This window comes from Lepidochelys olivacea, assembly GCF_965140295.1.
Source record: "Lepidochelys olivacea isolate rLepOli2 genome assembly, chromosome: 6".
Classification (NCBI taxonomy): domain Eukaryota; kingdom Metazoa; phylum Chordata; order Testudines; family Cheloniidae; genus Lepidochelys; species Lepidochelys olivacea.
The window spans coordinates 96,957,053-96,970,575 of record NC_140416.1 but is presented as its reverse complement, the minus strand read 5'-3'; the positions used below and the strand labels follow the sequence as shown (position 1 = coordinate 96,970,575).

The 13,523-nt window shown below is 46.3% G+C and overlaps 2 protein-coding genes across 6 annotated transcripts in view; one reads left to right on the top strand and one right to left on the bottom strand.

The window, feature by feature from the left end:
• TDP1 (tyrosyl-DNA phosphodiesterase 1) overlaps positions 1 to 9,103 on the bottom strand; it is a 113,960-nt gene extending 104,857 nt beyond the window's left edge. The window contains exons 1-4 of the mRNA XM_084631324.1: positions 8,983 to 9,103; positions 5,936 to 6,492; positions 4,036 to 4,079; positions 3,117 to 3,172 (exon numbers count right to left, since the gene is read on the bottom strand). Of these exons, the coding sequence (XP_084487450.1) occupies positions 3,117 to 3,172; positions 4,036 to 4,079; positions 5,936 to 6,488 (653 nt within the window). The 5' untranslated portion in view covers positions 6,489 to 6,492; positions 8,983 to 9,103. The remainder of the gene's footprint in view (positions 1 to 3,116; positions 3,173 to 4,035; positions 4,080 to 5,935; positions 6,493 to 8,982) is intronic.
• A 62-nt stretch (positions 9,104 to 9,165) lies between these two features.
• The window catches only part of EFCAB11 (EF-hand calcium binding domain 11), a 117,726-nt gene continuing 113,368 nt past the window's right edge, over positions 9,166 to 13,523 (top strand). The window contains exon 1 of one of the 5 annotated variants that reach the window (XM_084631327.1): positions 9,166 to 9,332. In XM_084631327.1, the coding sequence (XP_084487453.1) occupies positions 9,273 to 9,332 (60 nt within the window). In that variant the 5' untranslated portion in view covers positions 9,166 to 9,272. The remainder of the gene's footprint in view (positions 9,333 to 13,523) is intronic. The other 4 variants (XM_084631328.1, XM_084631330.1, XM_084631331.1 and 1 more) reach the window with 4 other exon arrangements.

Below are 13,523 nucleotides of genomic sequence, written 5' to 3'. Positions count from 1 at the left end.
CTTAGGTAGTGATCTGCATAGCACTCCTGCTCAAAGTTCACCACAGCATTTTGACAGTCATATTCACTCCCTAATGCTCCACTCCATTGCATTTCTAGTGTGATGGAAACAGCAAAGTGACATTTAGGAGAATAATGTACACATTTTGTTTAGAAGCCTACAGCACGCAAAGATAAGGATGGAGTGGAGTGACAGGGAGATATTAACAATAATTGGTATTGTGATAGCACCCAGAGGTCTATCATTCAAGGTGCTATGCAAACATACTCGCTGCCCCAAATGACGACCAGTCTGAAAAGACACGAAACGAAGGAAGGGGGAGTGAAAAAACAACATACCAACAAAATAGTCCATAGAGCAACAGGTATTTTTTTTGTTAATTCCTCCCGTTAACACACACACAGGGTCTAAGAAGGAAGAAAACAATAAGCCTGGTTCAAGTCCCCCCTCTGCCTAAGGATCAGCTACTTCTCAGGTGAGTGGTCTTACCACTGAACTAGGATATATTCTGATACTGGGCTTCCTCAATCTGTCCTGTTGAAGCTTCATTGTTAAAGAGTCATTGGAACAGGAGGACTAGCTTGTGGGTCTCCCACATCCTGAGTGAGTGCTCTAACCACCAGGCTACAGAGTCACTCCTGCTTGCTCGCTCGCTCTCTCTCTCGCCCAAATGACTAATTATTCATCCAAAGTGGAACAGCTTCAAACAGGAGAGAGCAAGGGAGCCCCACATCAGAATAAAACAGCAGTTAGGGCACTCTCCTGAGAGGTGGCAAATTCCTGTTCAAATCCCTTCTCCCCTTCAGGCCAAGGGAAAACTTGAACTCTGGGTCTCCCACAACCCAGGTGAGTACCCTCACCACTGGTCTAAAAGTTGTAAGGGAAGGAAGGAGTTTCTCCCCCTCCCGGCTTCTTCCAAAAACAGCACAGGAGCCTAACTCCAGGAAAGAGTCTCAGTTGAGAATGGCAGAGATATTTGCCTCCCTGCAGCCCGGACTTAGATGCCTATACCTTCATGAGATAGGTGGGGCTTAGCACACACCCTCTTGTTGGCATCTCCCATTGGCTAGCTTAGCAGCTCCTTGCCTAGCATAGCCTTGCCTAGCTGGGTTTTGTCAATTGTAGTCTAAGGTGCCTCTCTCCCCATTTATTCTGTAGAGAGCCCAGATGCAAAACTCAGGGTTTGTGAATCAGTGATTTTATAGGTGCCAAAATGTTGGGTGCTAAGACACTCAGCATTCAACACTTAACTCCTTTTATACATCCAGGCCATACAGTTTTAGGGCTGAAAGCTATTCATTTATTTGAGCCTGCCTGTTAGTATGCTTCTCCCTGCTAGTTTGTATTTTTTAATCTTTTTACCAGCCACAGAAGTACCTTGTTGTTTTCTTCCTACTTAGACCCTTTGTGTGTGTGTTAGTTAAAGGGAGGAATTAAAAAATGTGCCTATTGCCACACAGACTATTTTGCTTGTATGTTGTTTTTCACTTCCCCTTCCTTTGTTTCTGGTCTTTTCAGACTGCTCATCATTTGGGGCAGCAACTATGTTTGCACAGCACCCACAGAATGATTGGACTCTGACCCCTGGGTACTATCACAATCCCAAATATTATTATCTCCCCGCCACGCCACTCCACTCTATCCACAAGTGTGCTGTAAGCGTGACCAGAGTCCTCCTACCAGATCAGGCCCTGCATGTGACTTTGGTGTTCGAATGCCTATCTTACCCTGGTTTGTGAATTGTTGTAGGGCTTGCAACACTGTATGGAATATGTGTGACCATTTATAATATTACTAATACCAGTATTATAAAATTGCCATGAATCTTATACAAGATATGCCATGTAAGGGATCAGTAGAAAAGTTAGGATTTGCCAAGTGTGATAATCTTGTTTATATATTTGTATCGTCTTTCTATTGTGTGTTATAAATGTGCAATATATCTGTATCTCAAACCTGTGCCATTTTTCTGGGTCACATCCCCAGACAGTTTGACATCAGCACCATCTAGCCAGTTAGATGGGCCATGAAGGGCAATCAGCTATACAATGAACCCATTAAGAGAAGCCAGGGGTTTCTTATGAGTCAGCAGGACATGTAGAGACATGCTGGTGACCAGGGGACTCCCACATGCTGTAAATGTGTGTTTGGGACAAAGTAAGTACAAGCGACATAGCAAAGGATATAAAAAGGAAATTGCATCTTCTCCATTTAGTCTTCAATCCTGCTTCTCACCTTGGTAATTTCTCTACAAACTGAAGCATTGAACAAAGGAAAGGACTGACAGACCCATCCAAGCTTTGCATGCATTCCAGAGGGATTCTACAAGCCAGCAAACTCACAAATGCTGCTAAGAACCTGATATATGGACTCTGAAGTCTTACGTATGTATCTGACCATTTTGATGATTTAACAACTCTCTTTTATTTTATAATAAACCTTTCATTTTAGATACTAAAAGATTGGCTGGCAATGTGGTATTCTGGGTAAGATCCAAACTAATATTGATCCGGTAATGTGGCTGGCCCTTTGGGGATCAGAAGAACATTTTATACAGTGAGCAGAGTTTTTAAATAATGCCTCATTTTACTGGACCTATGTGCTGATTGGGAGCCAGAGAACTGGAATAAATGGGGCTGCGTGATTTCTTTTTTTCAGATTCCGGATAACCAGTGTGGGCGATCAGAAGCACAGTTCGTGACTAGTTGGTGAGTCCAACTTCAGTGTTAACCTCCAGTTTTGGGAGAATCTGCTCTCTTTTTTGCAGCCTGCCCTGTCCTTGACATTTTTAGTGCTGGCTAACCTAGGCACCAGCGGTCAGCAGACTTACACAGAAGATAGGCTCCCAAACACCTAGGGTGAGGCAGCAGTGTGCATGCTCAGAGGCAGAAACACAGGCACCTAGAAAACTTTTACAGCAAAAACTTAGGTGCCACATGAGTTCAGCAGAGTTTTGTGCACTGCAGTGAAGCTGAAACTGGGACTTAAGCACCTAAACCAGGGACCTAGCCACTTAACTCTTTTTGTGCATCCAGGCCTAAGTAATTTTCATGCACACACACAAAAAATCATTATGATTTAACACAGAATTCTAAAATATCCTGAAAAAGTCATACCTGAATTCCTGTGGATACTGTCTTATGAGCCATTCCACATCTATACAATAGTTAAACTTACAATGGAGAGAAAAGGAAAGGCCAGTTAAAAAAAGGGCAAAGACTTCACTAAAGCAGCAACTACAGGGAGAAATATTTTGCACTGAAAATTACTGGTGTGTACAGCAGTACTTATGTTTTAGAGTACATTTCAAGTAGGGCTGGCAAACTATTAAAAATAGCAACTAATCATGAGATTAATCACACTTAATAATAGAATACCAATTTACATTTATTATAAATATTTTGGATGTTTTTCTACATTTTCAAATATATTGATTTCAGTTAGAACACAGAATACAAAAAGTGTACAGTGCTCACTTTATATTATTTTTCATTACACTGCTGTGGGGAAAGACTCCAGCAGCAGAGAGGCAGCTGGATACTACACTGATAAAAACAGGCTCATGGGAGTCACTGCTTGGAAGCATAGAGCGCAGTGTAGGGTACATACACAAAAGATCCAGCGTGTCCGTACTCTACTCACCAAGGCTGTACTTCCCCAATCTACACTGCTATTGATATCCATGCTAGCTGGGCATGCAGTGTTTGTACTCTAAATGCAGTGTTTGTACTCTGAAAGTGAAAACATAGCCTAAGATGAAGTTTTTTAGGATTAGCCTGAATTTTGAACAGAAGAGAGAATATTTCACTCAGACATAAAATATGTCTCCTTCAGAAAGCGTGTGGCTTTTTAAGTATTTTCCCACTGTTCCAGTTATATTTAAATGGGAAGGGCTAGATTCTGATATTAGTTACACTGGAGGAGTCCAGAGTAGCAGCCTTGAGGTCAATGGAATTATATCAGCATAAACCATTGAAAGTGAGTTCAAAATTTGAAAGGGAAAAACAAAACAAAACAGCAAGACATAAAACTCACCTGAGCAGAAGATACAAGAGTCCCAAAGAGAGGAGACAAAATATCTATTAAAAAACAACACACTATTAACCACATCTTTATTAGTAAAATACTCATATACACTTTAGATCTTGTAACAATTTGTTAATTACTATTGCACATGGTCCTAGTAAAATGATAGGGAGACTTCCTCATCTAGATTGCTGGCTTAAATGCAGTCCAGACAAGCAGCATCAGCAACTGTTTGTGAAATAATCTGGGGTGACAGACCAGTTCATTGATTGTCTGTCTACCAAAAAAATAGCAAGCTTGTTAGCAGAGAATGGAAGAATATAGTGAGCAATGGAGAATGAGCTACCCTGTCACCTCTGAAGGTAGGCCCTCCAAAACAGATTTGAAGAACATCGGCAAGGTAACGTGAAGATATTTGTACTGATACTGTCCATACTATGCTTGTGCTGGACACGAAGGACTTGAGTCTCCTGACAACAATTCAGCATTTTCCCACTTTTTTTTTTTTTTTTGGTGGTGGTGGTGGGGGGGGGGGGGAAGGAGGAGGAGAAGCAAATGCAGCTAGAGCAGAGAGACAGCCTCTGATCCTGCAACTGGATTCATAGAGGTCAACTCCTACTGAAGTCAAAGAGGCCACACAAGAGTCTTATTGCAGGCCCAAGACAGAAGCTTCATATTCTTTGTGTACTAGAATTTATAATAGATTGCTCACAGATAATGCAATGTGTGAAGCACTAAAAGATTTAGTTCAAAATATAATCACATGCATGCTTTCCCAAAATATTATCAGATGAAATATTTTAAGACTCTTCCCACAAAACCTGGTTTTGCAGATTAAATGCACAAAAACTATCACCTAGTTCAGGGCTCAATCAAGCAAGATGCAGAGCACTTCTGAGAAAAGATGAAAGCCCTCAAGTCCCACTGAAGTCAAAGATGTGAATCCTCAGCATCTTGATTTACTCCTTTAAAATCTCGTGGTATGGATCCGTCAGACAACACATCAGCACTTTGGGCATACAACACTGGTGAGAATATTGGCTAAAGAATCAACCACACCCTGAGGCATGACTCTCATCACTTAATTTCATTGTACACAAGTACAGGGCTACAAATATATACACTCATATTGGTACAAGCACTTCCATTTTGCTAAAGGTCAGCCCACAACTCTCATACTGAAATAAATGCACACTATGACTATTTAATTAAATGTACACAGACTGTTAGTGTAACATTGCTGCTGAAGTTCAAGATGTACAACATATGTATTAAGAAATATGAAGTTATTTTTTGCACATCAGCCATAACTGGCCTATTTATCTGGTGTGTCATCTTTGAAGTGTCAATACTCCACACAGAAGGAGTTATTCAACTTTGGGTTACACCCAGATCTCCAGTCATTCTAGGACTGCAGATCCAAGAGCTTTAAAAGTTCAGCAATAAGAGCATTCACAGTGGTATAAGGCAATTGCAAATTTTGAGGGGTAGGTAATTCAGCACCTAGGAAATGCACTTTATTCCAGGGAGCCTCCAACTGGTGGGGCTCCTAGAAGATCCTAATAATGAATTCAAATCCTTCTCCCTCAGCAGAACCTCAGAAGGAAGCAATGCAAGCACCATGCAACCTCTCTCAGGTAGATGCATTCCAAGGGTGCACTCTAACCCAGAGGCTGTATTGGGAACTGGTACCCAAAGGGTTATGGCCATAAAACACAGCTTATACCATCCATATATTACATATTTCCAAAAGAGGGACTATAACTGAATTTCACGACTTGTGTGTTAAGAAAGTCAAGCTACATTACAGTAATGCTTACACATACTTACAACACACATATACAAGAACGCTTTCTTTAATGCTCCCGTTCTACTTGAAACACTGTTTCTGTAGGAATTAAACACTCACCTTTTATGTGAAGGGCTCCAGAGTTGTACTTAGACTTAATACCTTTGACTTTAGTGACAAAGAATCTGAAAGGATTCCCTCCATTCAACAAATCCCAAGTGTCCTGGCCTTCACTTGCTACCTTATAATGTTTTCCTGGCTTTTGGCTCACTGGGAGCTCATTATCTTCACATCTATGTGAAGGCTGCTTTTTAGGTGCACTGAATTTCTCCACTTTGACTGCTTCCTTTTGTGCATGCTTCGGCTGACCTTCAGATTCAGGTTCCTCATCACTACTTGAAAGGCACCAGCCTAAACCTTCTTGGGAAGTTCTCTGGATTTTTGCTGGTGAAATCTCTGTAGAAAAACTTTTATCACTAAATTTCACAGGGGAGGCTTTTCTCTTTTGACCAACTTTTCTGGCCTCTGAACATGGGTACTGTGATCCACTAGTTTTGCCATGTCCACTGAGAGACAAAGAAGATGTAGATGGCTTCTCAGCATCATCATTTTCTTCTGTACTTTCATCACTGCTGGATACCGTCCATCTCCCATGCTCACTTTCTTGAGACATGTTTCTGAAAAAAAACAAAAAAACACCCACAAAAGCTGTGCTTTATGCCTACTGTACTTCTCATAAGGGCATTTTCCTTGCCAGAGCTTATTTACTCATTAACCATCCTGAACTTTCACCCTGCCTTTGAGATTTTCTTATTTAAGGGGTCATCCAGAGAGCTTCTCACTTAGAAATCCTCCAAATATGCAAGATTTAGGTTCCGTCTACATGTAAACTGCTACTGTGGAGTCACTCACTACAGCGACAGGAGGGGTTCTCCAATCACTGTAGTTAATCCACCTCCCCAAGAGGAGGGGTTCTCCAATCACTGTAGTTAATCCACCTCCCCAAGAGGCAATAGCTAGGTCTACAGAAAACAGAATATATAGAATTCTTCAGTTGACCTAGTGCTGTCTGCACTGGGGATTAGATTGGTTTAACTACATAGCTGAGGGGGTGTGGATTTTTCACACCCCTGAACTATGTAGATGGTTTGACCTAACTTTTTAGGATCGCTCTGGCCTTAAATCAAGATTTTAAGCCTGGGAGACAGACTACAACACCTACTGCAGGGGTTCTCAAAATGGGGGGTGGGACCCCCAGGGGGTTATGAGGTTATTACATGGGGGGGGCCCACAGGCTGTCAGCCTCCACCCCAAACCCCGCTTTGCCTCCAGCATTTATAATGGTGTTAAATATATTAAAAAGTGTTTTTAATGTATAAGGGCGGGGTTGCATTCAGAGGCTTGCTGTGTGAAAGGGGTCACCAGTACAAAAGTTTGAGAACTACTGACCTACTGACTTTTGCAATGGGAGAGCACATCGAAATGACAGGCTACGAACCAATGGGGAAACCACTATTAAAAAAACAAGCTTGGGAAAAGAAAACCTTATTTAAAAGGCTGAAGCAGGAAAAAGGATTGAGGTTCAGGTTAATTACTTTCATAACCAGTTCAGCAACTATCCCTAGTATACTGCACATGTAACAACAGCCAGCAGGAAGCGAAAGACAACTAGTTTATTAATCCAGGGGTCAAATCAACAAATGAAAGACCTGTATCAAAAGAAAAACTGTAAGGCTAATAGCCTCTAATCTAGAGCCATGATGCCTATAGGAAATCAGCCATAAACTAATGGCTGGATTGAGATAGCTGGCACTTATTTGTAAAGAGAGAGAAAAAGGTACAGTACATATACGTTGTATCTATTAGACCAGTGGTTCTTAACCTGGGGTGCACACACCCCCTGGGGGTGGGAGATGCCCTTTCTGGGGTGCGAGACATGCCAGATTTTTTAAGAAAGTAAATCATCAAAAACACAATTAAGCACAGACATGTATGTACAACTACTTTGTTTCATCAAACCTATGTATTTATTAACATTATACATTTTTTAACGATTACTGTAATATACAAACAAAAAAATATATCTAGGTTTAAAGAACTGACCTACTTCAATGATTTTTGATAAGGGGTGAGAGAACATATTTTGAGAACCAAAGGGGTGCAGGCTGCAGTAAAGGTGAAGAACTACTGTATTAGACTAAAAGAAAAGGAGTACTTTTGGCACCTTAGAGACTAACAAATTTATTTGAGCATAAGCTTTCATGAGCGATGAAGTGAGCTGTAGCTCATGAAAGCTTACGCTCAAATGAATCTGTTAGTCCCTAAGGTGCCACAAGTACTCCTTTTCTTTTTGCAGATACAGACTAACACAGCTGCTACTCTAAAACCTGTATTAGACTAGTATCAGGAGTAGCCATGTTAGTCTGGATCTGTAAAAGCAGCAAAGAGTCCAGTGGCACCTAACAGACGTATTAGAGCATAAGCTTTCGGGTGTGAATACCCACTTCGTCGGTATCCGTCCATTTCTGAATTAGCTCTCATTTTGCAAAGACTTGTACACATATTTAACCCAGTAGAACTATTAGTATGTAAAGTTAAGCACGTATATGGGTTAGGGTCTTAGGGTTTGTCTACACATGGAGTTATTCCAGAACAAGCATCCTGTGTGGACACATTTATTCTGAAATAACAATGCCTTGACCCTGTTTAGTGTAATCCACTTTGAAAATCTCATGTATATATAGAGGGTGTCCTTCCAGACCAGCTCCACCTAACGCCTTTTACTCTCTAAAGTCAAATTGTACATTCACCCAACTAGCTGTCACGTGCAGCCAAACAAACCCCTAGATTGAAAGCGCTTCGTGGGGAGAACGCTGCCTTTGTCCAGCCCCCAGCTCAACACGGCCCTGGTCCCGAGGGGAGACACAGCCAACCCACTCGGGACCAGACCCCCCACTCCCAGCGCGACACGGGGAGCCCGCAGGACCATCCGCCGCAGAGGGGCACACGCCGCGGCGCTGAGCCAGGCGGCCGGTACCGCCCAGGGCTCCCGCCACCCGCTGGGGCAATGGGTGCTCCAGGGCCGCTGCATCGGGTGGTCCCGAGCTCCTGCCCCTGCAGCAAGGGGCGCACGCAGCCGCTTCCCCGGGCTCAGGGACGCTGCTCACCTGAGCTCCAGCGCTGCCGGCGCCTGAATCGTCCCGCGCAGCGCCAGGTCACTTCCCGTTCCGGAGCGGGCTCCCTCCGGGTCCTATCAGCCGTCTGGTACGCGTGGGTCCCTTACGGAGGGGGGGCGGGGCCTGGGAAAGCCGGGGGCGGGACCATCCCAACCTCCTCAGCCAATGGCGGCTTCCCCTCGCTCCGCACCAATAGCAGGCGGCGTTGTGGTTGCCCCGCGGAAGGCAAGCCAGGCGGGCGGGTTGCGAGAACGGAGAAGGCGGGGGAGGGCAGCGGTGTCATGTGCGCAGCCCCCAGTCGAGCGGGGAGCGGCGGGTCGGGCAGGGAGCGTTACGTGCGGGTAGGTAACGGTCCGGGGCGCCCCGCGGGGGTGCGGGGTCCCCCATACTCAGGGGGCCGGGTGCGGGCCCGGTTACTTTGTAGGACCCGCGGCTGCGGGGGAGGCGGTCGCGGGGATAGCTGGACTCGCTCAGGTGGACCCAAAAGCGGCCTGACAGTGACCGGGCAGCTCCGTGGGGCTCCAGCGGAGGGGTCGCAGCCTGGGCTGCGGCCGGCCCTCAGTTCCACCGGCGCGTTGTGGCGGGGCTCGCCCTTGATCCCCCCCCCCCCCCCCGCCGCCTCTGAAACCCCTCGGAGCTAGGCGTGCTGGAAGGCGGCGGAGAGCGGGAGAGGAGCTGGTGCCACCGCCGGGGGTGGAGAGAAAATTCTGCTTCGCACCCAGCCGCTGGCCGGGGCACGGTCCCCCGTTCAGCAGCCAGTCAGCCGCAGATTTCCTACGCGTCTAAGGCGTTGACGAACCGCCCTGTGTCTCCCAGGGAGCTGGAGCAGCACAATACTCACACCACAGTGTCCTGAATAAATGAATGCACTGAATGCATCCGATGGAGTGAGCTGTAGCTCACCAAAGCTTATGCTCAAATAAATTCGTTAGTCTCTAAGGTGCCACAAGTACTCCTTTTCTTTTTGCGAATACAGACTAACACAGCTGCTACTCTGACACCTGGATAAATCTAGTAACTCTTCATTTGGCCTTGATGCTGGTTCAGGGCAGGAGTAGTGTTTGCATAATCATTCCTTCAGTGCGTTATTAATTACTACTTGAAGTGCTCTGCTAATGAGGATAGCTGCATGAGGGTTTGACAGAGTGGGAGAAAAAGGGGTGTAAAATGAATCAAATTAAGAACACAGCCTACATCAAAACTGGCTCAGCCTAACAACCTAATTACATAGGTTTTTTTTTCCTTCTGTATTCTAATGTATTGCAAACCCATGACTACAGCTAATAAAGAATGTAATTGTAAGCCCCGATATCAGAATGCTGATGAAATACGTAAGTTACACCAAGTAACCTGATAATGAAAGGCATGAACAAACAGGAATTTCATTAGCACTTTTTTTCTTAAAGCTGTTAGGCTATGTCTACACTACGAAATTAGGTCGAATTTATAGAAGTCGGTTTTTTAGAAATCGGTTTTATATATTCGAGTGTGTGTGTCCCTACAGAAAATGCTCTAAGTGCATTAAGTGCATTAACTCGGTGGCGTGCTTCCACAGTACCGAGGCTAGAGTCGACTTCCGGAGTGTTGCACTGTGGGTAGCTATCCCACAGTTCCCGCAGTCTCCGCTGCCCATTGGAATTCTGGGTTGAGATCCCAATGCCTGATGGGGCTAAAACATTGTCGCGGGTGGTTCTGGGTACATATCGTCAGGCCCCCGTTCCCTCCCTCCCCCAGTGAAAGCAAGGGCAGACAATCATTTCGCGCCTTTTTTCCTGAGTTACCTGTGCAGACGCCATACCACGGCAAGCATGGAGCCCGTTCAGGTAACCGTCACCCTATGTCTCCTGGGTGCTGGCAGATGCGGTACGGCTTTGCTGCACAGTAGCAGCAACCCATTGCCTTCTGGCAGCAGACGGTGCAATACGACTGGTAGTCGTCCTCGTCGTGTCCGAGGTGCTCCTGGCCACGTCGGCTGGGAGCGCCTGGGCAGACATGGGCGCAGGGACTAAATTTGGAGTGACTTGACCAGGTCATTCTCTTTAGTCCTGCAGTCCTATTGAACCATCTTATGGTGAGCAGGCAGGCAATACGGATTGCTAGCAGTCGTACTGTACCATCTTCTGCCAGGCAGGCAAGAGATGAGGATTGCTAGCAGTCGTATTGTACCATCTTATGCCAGGCAGGCAAGAGATGAAGATGGCTAGCAGTCGTACTGTACCATCTTCTGCCGAGCAGCCATGAGATGTGGATGGCATGCAGTCCTTCTGCACCGTCTGCTGCCAGCCAAAGATGTAAAAGATAGATGGAGTGGGTCAGAACAAGAAATAGACCAGATTTGTTTTGTACTCATTTGCCTCCTCCCCTGTCTAGATCACACTGCAGTCACTCACAGAGAAGCTGCAGCGAGGTAAATCTAGCCATGTATCAATCAGAGGCCAGGCTAACCTCCTTGTTCCAATAACAACGATAACTTAGGTGCACCATTTCTTATTGGAACCCTCTGTGCAGTCCTGCCTGAAATACTCCTTGATGTACAGGCACACCCTTTGTTGATTTTAGCTCCCTGAAGGCAACCCTGTAAGCCGTGTCGTCAGTCGCCCCTCCCTGCGTCAGAGCAACGGCAGACAATCGTTCCGCGCCTTTTTTCTGTGCGGACGCCATACCAAGGCAAGCATGGAGGCCGCTCAGCTCACTTTGGCAATTAGGAGCACATTAACCACCACACGCATTATCCAGCAGTATATGCAGCACCAGAACATGGCAACGCGATACCGGGCGAGGAGGCGACGTCAGCGCGGTCCCGTGAGTGATCAGGACATGGACACAGATTTCTCTGAAAGCATGGGCCCTGACAATGCATGCATCATGGTGCTAATGGGGCAGGTTCATGCTGTGGAACGCTGATTCTGGGCTCGGGAAACAAGCACAGACTGGTGGGACCGCATAGTGTTGCAGGTCTGGGACGATTCCCAGTGGCTGCGAAACTTTTGCATGCGTAGGGGCACTTTCATGGAACTTTGTGACTTGCTTTCCCCTGCCCTGAAGCGCATGAATACCAAGATGAGAGCAGCCCTCACAGTTGAGAAGCGAGTGGCGATAGCCCTGTGGAAGCTTGCAACGCCAGACAGCTACCGGTCAGTTGGGAATCAATTTGGAGTGGGCAAATCTACTGTGGGGGCTGCTGTGATGCAAGTAGCTCACGCAATCAAAGATCTGCTGATATCAAGGGTAGTGACCCTGGGAAATGTGCAGGTCCTAGTGGATGGCTTTGCTGCAATGGGATTCCCTAACTGTGGTGGGGCTATAGACGGAACCCATATCCCTATCTTGGCACCGGAGCACCAAGCCGCCGAGTGCATAAACCGCAAGGGGTACTTTTCGATAGTGCTGCAAGCTCTGGTGGATCACAAGGGACGTTTCACCAACATCAGTGTGGGATGGCCGGGAAAGGTGCATGATGCTCGCATCTTCAGGAACTCTGGTCTGTTTCAAAAGCTGCAGGAAGGGACTTTATTCCCAGACCAGAAAATAACTGTTGGGGATGTTGAAATGCCTATATGTATCCTTGGGGACCCAGCCTACCCCTTAATGCCATGGCTCATGAAGCCGTACACAGGCAGCCTGGACAGTAGTCAGGAGCTGTTCAACTACAGGCTGAGCAAGTGCAGAATGGTGGTAGAATGTGCATTTGGACGTTTAAAGGCGCGCTGGCGCAGTTTACTGACTCGCTTAGACCTCAGCGAAACCAATATTCCCACTGTTATTACTGCTTGCTGTGTGCTCCACAATATCTGTGAGAGTAAGGGGGAGACGTTTATGGCGGGGTGGGAGGTTGAGGCAAATTGCCTAGCTGCTGGTTACGCACAGCCAGACACCAGGGCGGTTAGAAGAGCACAGAAGGGCGCGGTACGCATCAGAGAAGCTTTGAAAACCAGTTTCATGACTGGCCAGGGTACGGTGTGAAAGTTCTGTTTGTTTCTCCTTGATGAAACCCCCCGCCCCTTGGTTCACTCTTCTTCCCTGTAAGCTAACCACCCTCCCCTCCTCCCTTTAATCATTGCTTGCAGAGGCAATAAAGTCATTGCTGCTTCACAGTCATGCATTCGTTATTCATTCATCACACAAATAGGGAGATGACTACCAAGGTAGCCCAGGAGGGGTGGTGGAGGAGGGAAGGAAAATGCCACACAGCACTTTAAGCACAGCACTTTAAAAGTTTACAACTTTAAAATTTATTGAATGACAGCCTTCTTTTTTTTGGGCAATCCTCTGTGGTGGAGTGGCTGGTTGGCCGGAGGCCCCCCCACCGCGTTCTTGGGCGTCTGGGTGTGGAGGCTATGGAACTTGGGGAGGAGGGCGGTTGGTTACAGAGGGGCAGCAGTGGCAGTCTGTGCTCCAGCTGCCTTTGCTGCAGCTCAACCATACACTGGAGCATACTGGTTTGGTCCTGCAGCAGCCTCAGCATTGAATCCTGCCTCCTCTCATCACGCTGCCGCCACATTTGAGCTTCAGCCCTGTCTTCAGCCCGCCAC